The sequence below is a fragment of the Rhinopithecus roxellana genome, chromosome 8 (genome assembly GCF_007565055.1).
Source record: "Rhinopithecus roxellana isolate Shanxi Qingling chromosome 8, ASM756505v1, whole genome shotgun sequence".
Classification (NCBI taxonomy): Eukaryota; Metazoa; Chordata; class Mammalia; order Primates; family Cercopithecidae; genus Rhinopithecus; species Rhinopithecus roxellana.
In genome coordinates this window covers 36,979,527-36,995,858 of record NC_044556.1, presented here as the reverse complement: position 1 = coordinate 36,995,858, position 16,332 = coordinate 36,979,527, and the positions used below count along the sequence as shown (strand labels likewise).

General features: G+C 42.2%; 1 protein-coding gene across 2 annotated transcripts; it reads left to right on the top strand.

Annotated features, from left to right (window-relative positions):
- Nucleotides 1-220: 220 nt before the first annotated feature.
- Nucleotides 221-15,544, top strand: BCAS2 (BCAS2 pre-mRNA processing factor). 2 transcript variants are annotated; one of them, XM_010371970.2, is made up of 7 exons: nt 221-366; nt 474-566; nt 6,002-6,072; nt 7,125-7,286; nt 12,384-12,434; nt 13,072-13,152; nt 14,852-15,544. In XM_010371970.2, exons 1-7 carry the CDS (start codon nt 274-276, stop codon nt 14,976-14,978), a joined length of 678 nt encoding a protein of 225 aa, XP_010370272.1. In that variant the 5' UTR covers nt 221-273; the 3' UTR covers nt 14,979-15,544. The 2 variants fall into 2 exon arrangements, with proteins under 2 accessions (XP_010370272.1, XP_010370273.1); XM_010371971.2 differs by lacking the exon at nt 14,852-15,544 and adding an exon at nt 13,807-14,175.
- The last annotated feature ends 788 nt before the right edge of the window (nt 15,545-16,332 follow it).

Sequence of the window (16,332 nt, the reverse complement as noted above, 5' to 3'; positions counted from 1 at the left end):
CGCTGGCAAAAAAAAATACAGTAAGCAGAAGACAGGAAATTGAGGCCTTCCGCTGACGCAGTGAAGCCAAGACGTGACGTCTCGTCCGCCCAAAACACACCAGCCCGGCAATTTCTAGATACCGGGCGGACCCGCCTTCAAAATTAGCAACTGAGCATGCGCTAACGTCAATATGCCGGGAACGTGATTACATCAGTGTCAGGCGCCTGCGTATCTAACTAGAACTCAGTTTACGCAGACGCAGAAAACGCAGGGAAACCTGAGGTCCTCAGAATGGCGGGCACGGGTTTGGTGGCTGGTGAGGTTGTGGTGGATGCGCTGCCGTATTTTGATCAAGGTTATGAAGCCCCTGGTGTGCGGGAAGCGGTGAGTGCGGGGTGTCTTTGTAGCTGACTCACTGTTCGCTGGCTCGGTACCGAAAGAAACATGTTACAATTTGCCGCTTCTACCCTGGCCCCAATTCTCTTTCTAAGGCTGCAGCGCTGGTGGAGGAGGAAACTCGCAGATACCGACCTACTAAGAACTACCTGAGCTACCTAACAGCCCCGGATTATTCTGCCTTTGAAGTAAGTATGTCTTGAGCTCAGGTGTGAACGAGGATTCCTGAGAACCTTTATTTTGGATTGAGAGCTTCAGCTACGTTAAAGTGATTTTTAAATTCCAGTTTTAACCATTGCCTGCATAGGTATCAGTCTGTTGAAAACAGCTAGATAAGCCTTCTCCGAGGTTCTTATTCTAAGATCCATAGGAAGACTTTCTGGGACTCCACGACTCACTTAATGCAAACATTTGTGGCTACAATTCTTTGAGATAGGAGCCATGCGTAAATTCTCAAAGGGACCCTCTTCTGCCAAGAGTCACTTTACAGCAAGTGATCTAGAGTTCTTTAATATGTGTAAGCCTAATTACCTAAGCTGTTTAGAACCACTGGAGAGTGGGATATTGAAGTCTAGTTATTTACCAAACGTTTGTGGTATGACTGAAAGGACAAACCATATCCAAGCGTGTACCACTCTTTTCTCAGCCTTCTCCTTTTTTCTATAATCTGTCCGATGTTTTTATTAACACATTTCTGATTAATGTAGGCAAGAACTTTCACTGATACGAATATTTTCCAAGTGCTAGGTGCCATTCTAGATTCTGAAATCATAGAGATAAAAATATGTGGGTTTTTAAAAAATAGTATTTTGTTTTCTTTTAATTTTTCTTTTCTTTGTTTAAGACAAGCATCCTCTCCCAAAAAAGATAGGGTTTCTGAATACAGAAAAATACAATACAGTGAGGAGCTAGATACATAAAACAAAGTTTACAATAGTATGTATAAATGTGTAATAATATGTAAAGGACCTATAGTGGAGGTACATATAAGGACAAGAGGATTAGAGAAAGGAGTGCCCATGCTTGCCTAGGGAGTCAGATGCTGTTCTACTCCACACAGTGAGTATGATACTATTTTAAATGTATAACCTCGAAGTACAGCCAAGATTCTAGTTAGGGTCTAATTAGCTAAGTGAAATGTAAGATATTTCTAGATTATTGGATTCAAGTATTTCAATATGTACAGCTTGGAAGTTTTTCCCCATTATACCTAATCGTTTATTTATGAAAGGACTGTATTATTAAAAGGCAGTATTTAGCTGGGTGTGGTGGCTCACACCTGTAATCCCAGCACTTTAGGAGGCTGAGGTGTGAGGATCACTTGAGACCAGCCTGTGGAACATAGTGAGACCCTTTCTCTACAAAAGAAAAATTAAAAAATTAGCCAAGCACAATGGCATGCACCTGTAGTCCCAGCCACTCAGGAGGCTGAGGTGGAAGGATCACTTGAGCCTGGGAGTTCAAGGCTGCTACAGTGAGCCATGATAATGCCATTGCGCTCCAGCCTGGCGACAGACTGAGATCCTGTCTCAGAGGAAAAAAAAAAAAGATATTATTTGCATTAAAGTAACATGAAAAAATTGTTAGTTAAGTTTGTTGTTTTTTGTTTGAGACGGAGTCTTACTGTGTCACCCAGGCTGGAGTGCAGTGGTGCCATTTCTGCTCACTGCAACCTCCACCTTCCGGGCTCAAGTGATTCTCCTGCCTCAGCCTCCTGAGCAGCTAGGATTACAGGTGCCTGCCACCATGCCTGGCTAATTTTTGTATTTTTTGTATTTTCAGTAGAGACGGGGTTTCTTTTTTTTTTTTTTTTTTTTTTTTTTTGAGACGGAGTCTCGCTCTGTCGCCCAGGCTGGAGTGCAGTGGCCGGATCTCAGCTCACTGCAAGCTCCGCCTCCCGGGTTCACGCCATTCTCCTGCCTCAGCCTCCCGAGTAGCTGGGACTACAGGCGCCCGCCACCTCGCCCGGCTAGTTTTTTGTATTTTTTTAGTAGAGACGGGGTTTCACCATGTTAGCCAGGATGGTCTCGATCTCCTGACCTCGTGATCCGCCCGCCTCGGCCTCCCAAAGTGCTGGGATTACAGGCTTGAGCCACCGCGCCCGGCCTGAGACGGGGTTTCACCATGTTGGCCAGGCTGGTCTTGAACTCCTGGCCTCAAGTGATCCGCCTACCTCATCCTCCCAAAGTATTGGGATACAGGGTGAGCCACCACTCACCCTTAGCCTTGGCTAAGTTATAAGTAGAACACATATGTTCCTATGAACGTGTTTTCCTATGCTTTTTCTAAATATTGTTACCTAGGTGTAGATGTTAACCACATTAAGAACTAAGTACAGTGGCTCACACCTGTAATCCCAGCACTTTGGGAGGCTGAGGCGGGTGGATCACGAGGTCAGGAGATCGAGACCATCCTGGCTGACAGGGTGAAACCCTGTCTCTACTAAAAATACAAAAAATTAACTGGGCATGGTGGCGGGTGCCTGTAGTCCCAGCTACTCAGGAGGCTGAGACAGAAGAATGGCCTGAACCCGGGAGACAGCTTGCAGTGAGCCGAGATGGCGCCACTGCTCTCCAGCCTGGGCGACAAAGCGAGACTCCATCTCATTTAAAAAAAAGAAAGAGAGAGAACTAAGTACAGTAATGCTTCTTTATTGGACTGATTTCTGACGTTTTCAAATAACTGCATTCAATCACAGACTTTTTATAATACTTTTGCCAGTTATTTTCCTTTTCTCTTAAATACCTTTGTAATTAGTTTACTGATTTTTTTTTTTTTTTTTGAGACGGAGTCTGTCTGTGTCACCCAGGCAGGAGTGCTGTGGCCGGATCTCAGCTCACTGCAAGCTCCGCCTCCCGGGTTCATGCCATTCTCCTGCCTCAGCCTCCCGGGTAGCTGGGACTACAGGCGCCTGCCACCTCGCCCGGCTAGTTTTTTGTAGCTTTTAGTAGAGACGGGGTTTCACTGTGTTAGCCAGGATGGTCTCGATCTCCTGACCTCGTGATCCGCCCGTCTCGGCCTCCCAAAGTGCTGAGATTACAGGCTTGAGCCACCGTGCCCGGCCTAGTTTACTGATTATTTAATTAGCAAACTCCTGGGTTCAAATGATTCTCCTATAATTAGTTTGCAGATTATTTAATCCTTTTTTTTTTTGAGACAGAGTCTTGCTCTGTCGCCCAGGCTGGAGTGCATGCAACTCCTCGGCTTGCTGCAACCTCTGCCTCCTGGGTTCAAGCGATTCTCCTCCCCCAGCCTCCCAAGTAGCTGGGATTACAGGCATGCACTACCATGCCCAACTAATTTTTGTATTTTTAGTAGAGACAGGGTTTCACCATTGTGGCCAGGCTGGTCTCGAACTCCTGACTTCAAGTGATTCACCTGCCTCGACCTCCCAAAGTGCTGGGATTACAGGTGTGAGCCACCACACCTGGCATCTTTTCTTAGTAATAGTGGGTAATGTATACTGGGCTCACTGTCTTTCTTGGTGCACAAAACAGCTCTATAAACTATATAACTGTTCGCTATCCCCATTTTTTAGCTGGGAAAACTGCAGCTTAGAAAGGCTCATTGACTAAGACCTTAACCATTCTTCAAACTGCCTCTGAAATTACTCTTTCATTAATTCACTTAACAACTATTTACGAAGGTCTGTTCCTTGCTGGGTATTGGAGAACAGTATCGGCAGGGTCCATACTGATGAACCTTACAATCTAGAGTGTTGAGATGGACAACAAATAGATCAGAAAAATTGTTGATAAATGCTGCACAGAGAATGATAGTGATAAAGTGACTGGGTGACTCTAGGTTGGGTGGTTGAGGAAGGCCTCTCAAAGCTGAGATGAGTCCATGAGCAGGGATTTCCCCCACCGACCCTGCCGCCCATGACTTAGCTCCACGAACACTGGCTTAGTCTTTGGAGAGAGTTGAGCTAAAATTCCAGATCTATCACTTACTGAGCATGTGAGTTAGTTAAGGGTTCCTCCTGTGCTATATGGCTCAAGACTACTTATACCGCATTTTTATACTGCCTCTTGTTTAATTATTAACTGTTACTCCTTGTCTGTCACTGCAGAATTTTCTAGCTAAAATGCCTTGGTTTTTTTGGAGGAAACTAGATAACTACATTTTCTTAAGATTGTGTGTAATTTAGCAGTAGCCCCTGCAAAATGCTTTCTCCAGAAAGAAATGCTTAATACAAATTTTTTTTTTTTTTTAGATGGAGTCTCACTCTTTTGCCAGGCTGGAGTGCAGTGGCACAATCTTGGATCACTGCAACCTCCGCTTCCCAGGTTCAAGCAATTCTCCTGCCTCAGCCTCCCGAGTAGCTGGAATTACAGGCGCGTGCCATCATGCCCAGCTAATTTTTGTATTTTTGGTAGATACGAGGTTTCACCATCTTGGCCAGGATGGTCTCAATCTCTTGACCTCGTGATCCACCCACCTCGGCCTCCCAAAGTGCTGGGATTACAGGCGTGAGCCACCGCGCCCGGCCTAATACAAAACTTTTAAACATTAATGCAGGCTTCTGTAAGGCCTTTGATACTTATTCTCTAGTCTAATTGTTAAGATAGTTGAAGCCCTCAGAAAATTAAAATTACATGGAATAGCTGAAGTATTACTACAAACGAATATTTTAAGCAGTTCTTTATACTCAGGGTAGGAAATGTGCAGAATGGAAATGGGATAAGATATTGGCCAAAACATCCCTAAAGAGGAATAACCATACTACATTTACTTGCAAACAGTAAAATTGCTAGAGAAGATAGTGAATATAAAGAAAAGACCCTTTGGGAGACTGAGGCGGGCAGATCACCTGAGGTCAGGAGTTCAAGACCAGCCTGGTGAAACCCTGTCTCTACAAAAATTAGCCAGGTGTGGTGGCAGGTGCCTGTAATCCCAGCTACTCGGGAGGTTGAGGCAAGAGAATCACTTGAACCTGGGAGGCAGAGGTTGCAATGGGCCAAGATTACGCCATTGCACTCCAGCCTGGGGGATAAGAGTGAGACTTCATCGTGGAAAAAAAAAAATTTCTTAGATTTCTGGAGGCTGGAAAGTGTAAGTAAGGTTCACAGGCTGCATCTGGTGAGGGCGTTCTTGCTGATGTGTACTTGGTGTACAGTCCTGAAGCAGCACAGAGCATTACGTGGCACATAGGGGCACACAAGAGAAAGACAAACTGGCTTTTATAACATACCCACTCTGGTGATAACTCATTAATCCATGAATGGATTGAGCCTTCATAACCCGATCACCTCTTAAAGACCCCACCTCTTAATACTATTACATTGGGGATTAAGTTTCCATATGAGTTTCAGAGGGGACAAACATTCAAACCTTAGCACTGTCCAACTGATGGTGACATGCTTCTGGAATTGAGAACCGCTAGTTTAGGATTAATCCTTTTCTCTGTGGGCTCCTTAATACATGCCACTTTTCCTGCCTAAGCTGAATGTGAAGTGAGTGTGTGTGTGTGTTATTCTAGAGAGCATTTAACTCAGAGAAGAATTGGGGAAAGGTAAATGATTCATTATAATAGGTAGTGTAGCTTAAATCTACTCTTTGGTGATTGTTAATTTCAATTGTCAACATGATCTTAGAAATCTTTTTCTGATTTACACATCAGACTGACATAATGAGAAATGAATTTGAAAGACTGGCTGCTCGACAACCAATTGAATTGCTCAGTATGAAACGGTAAGAATATTAAAATGGAAATTAAAATTTAGTTTGTAGTAACTCAGTAATGAGCTGAGATTTGTGAAGAATGTATTTGCTGGCTAATATTGGCAGTGTTGGCCGGGCGTGGTGGCTCACACCTGTAATTCCAGCACTTTGGGAGGCCGAGGCTGGCGGATTGCTTGAATCCAGGAGTTCTGAGATCAGCCTGGACAGCGTGGCAAAACCCCATCTCTACCAAAAAAAATAAAATAAAATAATAATAATAATAAACAACGTTCCTGGGTGTGGTGGCACGCACCCACAGACCCAGCTACTTGGAAAGCTAAGGTAGGGAGATCACATGACATCCTCCAGGAGATGAAGGTTGCAGCAAGCCGAGATTGTACCACTGCACTCCAGCGTGGGGAACAGAGGGAGACCCAGTCTTGAAAAAAAACTATATAGAGAGAGATATCTGTAGATACAGATATAGATAGATAAAGATATATCTATGGATATAGATACAGATACAGAGATCTATAGATAGATATGGAGATGTAGATATAAATATATATCTATAGATATCTGTAGATATACATCTATAGATATCTAGAGAGGCAGTGTTGAAGGACTGACTGGGTAGTATGAAGAGGGAATAGAAGGAGTCATACCACTTATTTTTTTCTCTACCAGGGAATGGGTATGTTAGTGGATGGGTGGGTGTGAGTATTTTACAAAAATGGTAGCAAAGGTTTTTGTCTACTACTTTTTCCCCTTAATATATTATTGACATCTTAATATTATTAAATGTTCTTCAGTGACATCATTTAATAGCTAATATAACAATCTTTTATGTGAATGTAATGTTGCTTATTTAACCAGTTCACATTGAAGTGAACATCATAGTGCTAAATCATATTTGTAAATTGATTGTTAGGCTGTATCGGTTTCTTATTATTGCAAGGTTTATATCCTCGGTCTTCTGTAGTTTTTATACTATATGGAGACTCATGGGACATTCTGTTGGGAAGAGATGTAAAGGCTTGACAGTACAGATGGTTTTATTTTATTTTGTTGTTTAATTTCAGATATGAGCTTCCCGCCCCTTCCTCTGGTCAAAAAAATGACATTACTGCATGGCAAGAATGTGTAAACAATTCTATGGCCCAGTTAGAGCATCAAGCTGTTAGAATCGAGAATCTGGAACTAATGTCACAGCATGGATGTAATGCCTGGAAAGTATACAATGAGTAAGAACCTTTTTTTTTCCTTTTCTTTCCATCTCTCCCAAAGTTTTAGTACTTTTTAAAAGTATGGGAGGGGCCAGGCGTGGTGGCTCAAGCCTGTAATCCCAGCACTTTGGGAGGCCGAGACGGGCAGATCACGAGGTCAGGAGATCGAGACCATCCTGGCTAACATGGTGAAACCCCATCTCTACTAAAAAATACAAAAAACTAGCCGGGTGAGGTGGCGGGCGCCTGTAGTCCCAGCTACCCGTGAAGCTGAGGCAGGAGAATGGCGTGAACCCGGGAGGCGGAGCTTGCAGTGAGCTGAGATCTGGCCACTGCACTCCAGCCTGGGTGACAGAGCGCGACTCCGTCTCAAAAAAAAAACAAAAAGTATGGGAGGTGCTGGGTGCGGTGGCTCACGCCAGTAATCCCAACCCTTTGGGAGGCAGAGGCTGGTGGATTGCTTGAGGTCAGGAGTTCGAGACCAGCCTGGCCAACATGGTGAAACCCCCTTTCTACAAAAACACACACACACACACACACACACAAAATTAGCTGGGCATGGTAACGCGTGCCTGTAATCCCAGCTACTCTGGAGGCTGAGGCATGAGAATTGCTTGAGCCTGGGAGGCAGAGGTTGCAGTGAGCCAAGATTGTGCCACTGCGCTCCAGCCTAGGCGACAGAGTGAGACTCTGTCTCAAAAAAAAAAAAAAAAAAAAAAAAGCCGGGTGCAGTGGATTACATTTATAATCCCAGCACTTCAGGAGGCCGAGGCGGGTGGATCACCTGAGGTCAGGAGTTTGAGACCAGCCTGGCCAACATGGTAAAACCGCATCTCTACTAAAAAAAAAAAAAAAAAAGATTAGCCAGCCATGGTGGCGCTTCTGTAGTCACAGCTCCTCAGGAGTTTGGGGCAGGAGAACTGCTTGAACCCGGGAGGCAGAGGTTGCAGTGAGCTGAGATTGTGCCAGTACACTCCAGCCAGGGTGTCAGAGCGAGACTCCGTCTCAAAAAACAAAAAACCCTCCACAAAGTGTGGATAGGGGAAGTGTGATAAAAATAATATAGCTAGACTTTGTCTTGGGATTATGTTCTAGAACTGCGACCCATATGAAAGGCCACTATTTTGAAACCCACCCCAAAGTTCAAGAGTATTAACAGGACCTAAACCAAACTACCACATTTAATGTATAATATTGTAAGAAAACGAGTTCTGAGGTCCCGTTTGCAGAGCACCACTTGATAGAATGTTATCAAGTTTGCTTAAACAGTTGATTCTCATTAGTCACGCATTATGTTCTTAAGTCCTGTGGACACTGAATTAGCAAATACTGTACCGTTTCTCCTAGGGGGAATATATACATATTCATGTGCACACATACATATCTCTCACACAGATAATCTTAAATCCTAGAATAAACATCCTGGTAGACTTCTGTCTTTATTTTATAAAAGAGAAAACAAAGTTGAGAAATGTAAAGTAACTTTCTTGAAACGACCCCACTAATGGATCCCAGACTTAGAACTTGAACTTCATCCTCTGCTTATTACTGTATAAGAACTGAAACAAGGAGGCAAAGCACCTCCTTGTTCATCCTCAGCTGCGAATGTGCATGCTCAGCAGCCCAGATTTTTCACTGCTGTGCGCGTGTCCATGAATGACTGCAAAACACTACAAGTAGTAATTTTGAGATTACAGATAAATTTGAGCAAGTATTTGTTGTCAAAACAAGCCACTGACCTCCTGTTTCTGTTCCATGTAACTAGCTATAGCTTTAGTATTTATTGTCTATCTAGAATTCAGATTCCTTGCTTGCAAAATTCAGTGGTTAGATTATCTGCATGGCCCCTTTGTGCCTTGAGATTTCCTGATTGTGTATTTACAATTTAAGAGAAAAAGGCCACTGAACTTCATAACAGTGTGTACAACTTTTGTTAGAGTGTGTTTCCCGAAACATAGCTGTATAAAATAAAGCAAAACCATGAAATGATAATACTGTTTCTCAAATCTTCAGAATTGTGCATTAAGTATTTGTAGCCACATAACGCCAGTGGACAAAATCCAGAATTTGGGAAACTCTACAAAGCCAACAACTTTCTTTTATATATCTATATATTGCAAGGAGGGGGAAAAAGAAAGAACGGGATCAGGGTGATTAAGAAATTTAAGTGACATCCATAAATCTGTTTCACAAAATGGAAAACTGTGATTCTTCTCAAGAAGCTTTATCTAATGGAAGAGACAATAAGTTTTATGCCAAGTAACCAGTAGTCCATTTTTGGCAGTATGGGGGCAAGTGTTACATTGTGTGCTATGGTCTGTAAGCTAAGCATTAAGAGATAGGGCATTGCCAGGTGTGCTGTTTCACACCTGTAATCCTAATGCTTTGGGAGGCTGAGACAGGAGGATCACTTGAGGCCAAGAGTTTGAGACCAGCCTGGGCAACGTAGTGAAGCCCTGTCTCTACAGAAAACAATAAAAAATAGCCAGGTATGGTGGTACACACCTGTAGTCTGTTTGAAAAAAACAAAAGATGGGGCATTAAGTTGAGGGTTGTTGAAGAAGGGTGAAATTGGGATGTTTAGAAGAAAACAAGGAAAACATTCCAGGAATGGAGTGCATAGATGCAGAGGAAAAAATATGACATTGAAAAGAACACTGCTGTCAACTTACCTGAAAACCTTTAATAATTCCCTATTACCTGCAAGGTAAGGGCCAAGCTTTTTTTCTTTTTCTTTGGAGGTGAAGGCGGGGGTCGGGAGAGAGTCTTGCTCGGTCGCCCAAGCTAGAATGCAGTGCCACAATCTCAGCTCACTGCAACCCTCCCGGGTTCAAGCAACTCGTCTGCCTCAGCCTCCAGAGTAGGTGGGATTATAGATACACGCCACCACGTCTGGCTGAATTTTGTATTTTTTGTAGACAGGGTTTCACCATGTTGACCAGGCTGGTCTCAAGTTCCTGGCCTCGAGTGATCCTCCAGCATCAGCCTCTCAAAGTGCTGGGATTATAGGTGTGAGCACCCGACTGGGCCAGGCTTTTTAACGTGGTATTCAAGGCCTTTTCCTTACTCCCTCAACTGTAGACTTTTAACTCAACCCAAACTAGTCCTTTCTCTGGTGATTATCATAAATCCTGCCTCTGGGCCTTTACTTGCCCTTGACTTTACCTGTTCTACCCAAATTCAGCTTGTTTAGGGCCCAGCTCTAGTTCGCTTACTTGTCTTCTTCCCTGATTGAAATTCTGCTTCTAGTATTGTCTCCCTCTTCTGAGTAACTCTACACAGAATTATTGTGCACATCACTTGTTTTCCATTTAATCACAAAGTGCTCTATAGTGCTTAACATTCCCCTGAGCATATTTTGTCTCCTCCAAATTCAGTGGACACTTCTCCAGAGAAGGTGTACTATATTTTATCAAAGTATGTTTAAGAGGAAGGGTGGGAGAAGGGAGAAGACAAACTAATCTTTCAGGGCGAGCCAATTCAAAGGAAAGCTCCCTTGTTGGTGGGCAGAGTCTGGAATAGAGCACTAAAATCAATAGTCCTCAGCATGGAGTGATCGTCGAAGTCAAGGAAAGAGGGTTGACCTGAGGGAAAGCCTAGAGAGGCACAGCTGTTTAAAGACTGAATCTTGAGAGAATTGCAACTAATGCAGGGAAACCAGTCAGTAGAGATAGGAGAATAACTCAGGTGAGCAGCAGAAAATTTGAGTCACGAAAGCCAGGAAACAATATTAGATTTAGAGCAAGAACACATTAGGGCCAGATGTGGTTAAAATGGACCCTATAGGTGATTGATCCACTGCCTTAAGAGGAAATTGATATGATGTGGAATTATATCTCAATAAAGCTGTTATTTAAACTTAAAAAAGAGATTAAAATCTCTTTTATTACTTCTCTGAAATAATTATATGGTACTCTGTATTCTTGAACTTTTCCCCGTGCTAGTTACAGCTGACCTGGACTGGTATCTATTTTTTATTTTGCTGTGCATAGGTTACATGCAAATATGGACTGATATCTCAAATCTACAACAGTTTTCTTTTTCTCACCTCTCTCTAGTTAGCAGTGGACAGGAGGAGAGAATGACAGGATAAATGTATATGAAGAAATACAGAGATAAAAGGGGGTTGAGAAATAATAAGTGGATATACTCAGATATATTCCATCTTCTCTGTGACAAGAAGTCATGACAGTTTTAAGAAGTGACAAAAGGCTGTGTGTGATGTCTCACACATGTAATTCCAACACTTTGAAGGCCAAGGTGGGGAGACTCCTTGAGCCCAGGAGTTCAAGACCAGCCTGGACAACATGGTGAAACCCTGTCTCTACAAAAAAAAATAACAAAAATTAGCCGGCCATGGTGGCTTATGCCTGTAATCCAAACTACTTTGAAGGCCTGAAGTGGGAGGATCGATTGAGCCCAGGAGGTTGAGGTTGCCATGATTGTGCAACTACACTCCAGCTTGGGCAACAGTAGAGCAAGACTCTGTCCAAAAAAAAAAAAAAAAAGCCGGGTGCAGTGGCTCACGCCTGTAATCCCAGCACTTTGGGAGACTGAGGTGGATGGATTGCTTGAGGTCAGGAGTTCAAGACCAGCCTGGCCAATGTAGTGAAACCCCATCTCTGCTAAAAAAAAAAAAAAAAAAAAAAAATACAAAAATTAGCAAGGCATGGCAGTGCATGCCTGTAATCCCAGCTACTTGGGACGCTGAGGCGGGAGAATTGCTTGAACCAGGAGGCAGAGGCTGCAGTGAGCTGAGATCACACCACTTCACTCCAGCCTGGGCAACAGAATGAGACTGTCTCATAAGAAAAGCAACCTAAGTACTGAAAGTATCAGGCAGGGCATGGTAATCCCAGCAGTTTGGGAGGCCAAGGTGGGAGGATTGCAGCTCCTCGGGAGGCTGAGGCAGGAGGATTACTTGATCTTGGGAGGTGAAGGCTGCAGTGAGCCATGATCACACCACTGCATTCCAGCATGGGTGATAGTCCTTGATTATGGAGTGTCCAACATAGTTCTTGGCACAGAGCTCCATAAATACGCTTTTTAGCAGAAAAGCTTGATTAATTGGTACTATTTTAATGTATTTAATCTGATTTTCCTCTTTTCCTTCAGAAATCTAGTTCATATGATTGAACACGCACAGAAAGAACTTCAGAAGTTAAGGTAAATTGTTTTTTCCTATTACAGAATGAACTTTAAGTGAACCTTTAATAAATAGAAAATAGGAGGAAAAAGAAAGCAATGAGACTGCAGCCAGGTGAAAGTAAACAATTGATCCACTCTCTTTGTTCAACATCTGGCATTGGGTTTGCCCTACCTAAGTAGACGAGTAATAGGCCTGAGGTCTGAAAACATCTCTGCCACTTGCAGCTTGCAAGTCTGCAAACATGGAAAGACACTTTTAGAGGGGGAAAAAGTTGGAGAATAACACATATAATCTGATTTTTAAAACCAATTTCTACACACACATATAGGAAAGCCTGGAAGGATACCCAGCAAAAACTCAACAGGAGTTATCAGGAAAAAGGAGACATGCATGGGAAGAGGGACTTGAGACTTGTAATCTGTGTGTGCTCGTGTGTGTGTGTGTGTGTGTGTGTGTGTGTGATTTCTCACAATGAGCGTGTTTTATGAAACTTATAATCAAAAAATAATTAGAAGAAAGGTAATTTCTACAGTTAGCCTATAACTGTACATAATATTGTTCTCATGGGATTAAGATATTCTCTTGTGTTATAGAGTTTTCTGTTGATTTTTGGTCTTACATTGAAATGTCATTAGATTGTATAATTTTTTACAGAAAACATATTCAAGATTTAAACTGGCAGAGGAAGAACATGCAGCTCACAGCTGGATCTAAATTGAGAGAAATGGAGTCAAAGTGAGTATCTATAATTCCATCATCTTTTAAATTGTTTAGCCCAGTCTAAGGTCGATTCAATAATATGATTCAAAGAGCATTCAAATGGGATGCCATAGGTGTCAAAGAAAATGCTCTTTTCTGAATTCACCCTTCACTGTCTTTGCCTTTCTATAAGGTGTTAAAGAGAACTATAAACGAGAATTGAACTGAACCATTGCTAAAGGATTCTGATCTTAGAATACCCTGTTTTTAGTCTAGTATTTTTGGCCTTGAATAGAATTCTACCTTTATTCTCCTTTTAAATGGAAAAAAAAAATAGCCAGCTACAGTGGCACATGCCTGTAGTCCCAGCTACTGTGGAGGCTGAGGCAGGAGGATTGCTTAGCCTGGGAGGTTGAAGCTGCAGTGAGCCATAATCGCATCAATGCACTCCAGCCTGGGCAACAGAGTGAGACCTAGTCTTAACAAAAAAAGAAAAAAATTAATTTTATAAAATATTGTAGGGAGGGAGATTTCATACTTGATAATTTGTTTGTACCTCAGGTTTGTGCATTTAAAAAAATGTTCTTTTACATACACATATATACCTTTATACAATATAATCTTGAATATTTGTGTCATTTCTCTCTTCTTTTTTGCTTTCCCATTCCCTTTGTCCCTTCATTACTCAAGTTATTCTCCTTGTTCTACCATCTCCATGTGTGTGTTATCAGTCTCTTTGGTACCCTTTCATGTTTTTTCCTCAATTTAATAAACTATTGCCTCTTTCCTTTTTGTTGATTAGATACTGTCTTCATCACTCTTTCCTATTTCTTCTGGTTTACAAGTTCTCTCATCTGTTTCTGATTTACTTTTTTATTAATTGCACTTTTAAGATAATTGTAGATTCACATGTGTTTGTAAGGAATAATACAGAGAGCCAGGTGTGGTGACTCACATTGTAATCCTAGTGCCTTGGTAGGCCAAGGTAGGAGGATTGCTTGAAGCCAGGAGTTCAAGATGAGCCTGGGCAACATAATAAGACCCTGTCTCTACAAAGAAAATGTTTTTAAATGAACCCAGGCATGATGGCATGCACCTGTAGTCTTAGCTCCTTGGGAGGCTAAGGTGGGAGGATTGCTTGAGCTCAGGAGTTCCAGGCTGCAGTGAGCTGTGATCACACCACTGCATTCCAGCCTAGGCAACACAGCAAGACCGTATCTCTGAAAAAAAAATAATAATACAGATTCCATGTACCCTTTACCTACTTTTCCACAATTGTGCCTTGATTTTTTTTTTTAATGGAAAGTTGAAAGTGAAGTTTAGGCCAGGCACAGTGGCCCACGCCTGGAATCCCAGCACACTGGGAGGCCGAGGTGCGTGGATCACCTGAGGTCAGGAGTTTGAGACCAGCCTGGCCAACGTGGTGAAAACCCCATCTCTACTAAAAATACAAAAACATTAGCCAGCCGTGGTGGCATGTGCCTGTAATCCAGCTGCTCGGGAGGCTGAGGCAGGAGAATCGCGTGAACCCGGGAGGCAGAGGTTGCAGTGAGCCAAGGTTGTGCCATTGTACTCCAGTCTGAGCAGCAAGAGCGAGACTCTCTCAAAAAAAAAAAAAAAAAAATGTGAAGGTTAGTGTTACAGCTCTGGGTGAACATGTGTATACATTTAAAATAAAATCTTCTAAGAGAAATTTTACATTGAGTAATTTTTTTCTTTTTTCCCCCCATTCTAGTTGGGTATCCCTGGTCAGTAAGAATTATGAGATTGAACGGACTATTGTTCAGCTAGAAAATGAAATCTATCAAATTAAGCAGCAACATGGAGAGGCAAACAAAGAAAACATCCGGCAAGACTTCTGAACAGACAGTTTAGCAGGTAGAAGAAAAGGTGGCCTTTCACAAAAGGCATCTGAACTTTTAATGAGCTGTGAAGGACAACAGCATCTTCACAAAACCATTGATGTTTAAATGTTTAGAAATCATAGAATGTGTGGCCTGCTGTAGTAATTCTGTTTGTATATCTCAACAGAATTAAAATGTCTAGCTTGGTGGTATTTTTGTAACCATAAAAGAAAATCTTTAGGCTTTCAAAGTAAGTTATGACTTTAGAATAATATTGTGTCATAGAATTAATTTTCAGCCATGAGGACCATATTTTGTATCCAAGGATCCTTATTTAAAGCCTTCAACATGTACAGGAAGTTGGAAATTTTTGGTTTATGACTTTGTCTAATAAAGAGATAGTTCGAAACACATTCTTGATTACCAAACAAGACTTCAGAAATACAGTGACTGTACAGAGTCATCATCATCATCATCATAGGTAACAGTTACATTAAGCTTAATATGTGCTGAACACTGTTCTGAACACCTTAGATAGGTGAACTAGATGTATATGAATAAAAATTATTTGGTTCTCACAAAAACCTCAGGAGGCGGTTACTGTTTTTCTCATATGTGGATATGTAACAGACCCCAGTTAAATAACATAACTTGCCAAGGTTTTATAGCTGAAAATGTCAGCTTTTTTATAGAAAATGTCAGTCAGGTTTTGAACCCAATAGTCCAGCTCCAGAGTTAATGTTCTTACTTCTCTACTTGTCAGGAAATTAAATTGTATAAAAGATTCCTGCCCAATTCAGAAAAAATATTTGCAACATATCAAAAGGTAGTCTTGCTAGGTGTGGTGGCTCACGTCTGTAATCCCAGTGCTTTGAGAAGCTGAGGCAGGAGGATCACTTGTGTCCAGGAGTTCAAAGCCACCATAAGATATGATTGTGACACTGCACGCCAGCCTGGGTGACAGAGCAAGACCCTGTCTCAAATGAAGCAAGGTAGTCTTAATGTGTAAAGACTGACTTAAAATTATTGAAATGTCAGTGGCTCACACCTGTGATCCCAGCACTTTGGGAGGCTGAGGTGGGCGGATCACAAGGTCAGAAGTTCCAGACCAGCCTGGCCAACATGGTGAAACCTCATCTCTACTAAAAATACAAAAATTACCTGGGCGTGGTGGCACGCGCCTGTAGTCCAAGCTACTCGGGAGGCTGAGGCAGGCGAATCGCTGCACTAGGTGGCAGAGGTTGCAATGAGCCGAGATTGCACCACTGCACTCCAGCTTGGTGACAGAGTGAGACTCCATCTCAAAAAAAAAAAAAAAAAAATTATCGAGGTGTTTATCTCAATAACTGATAAATATAAATTGAAAAATCTA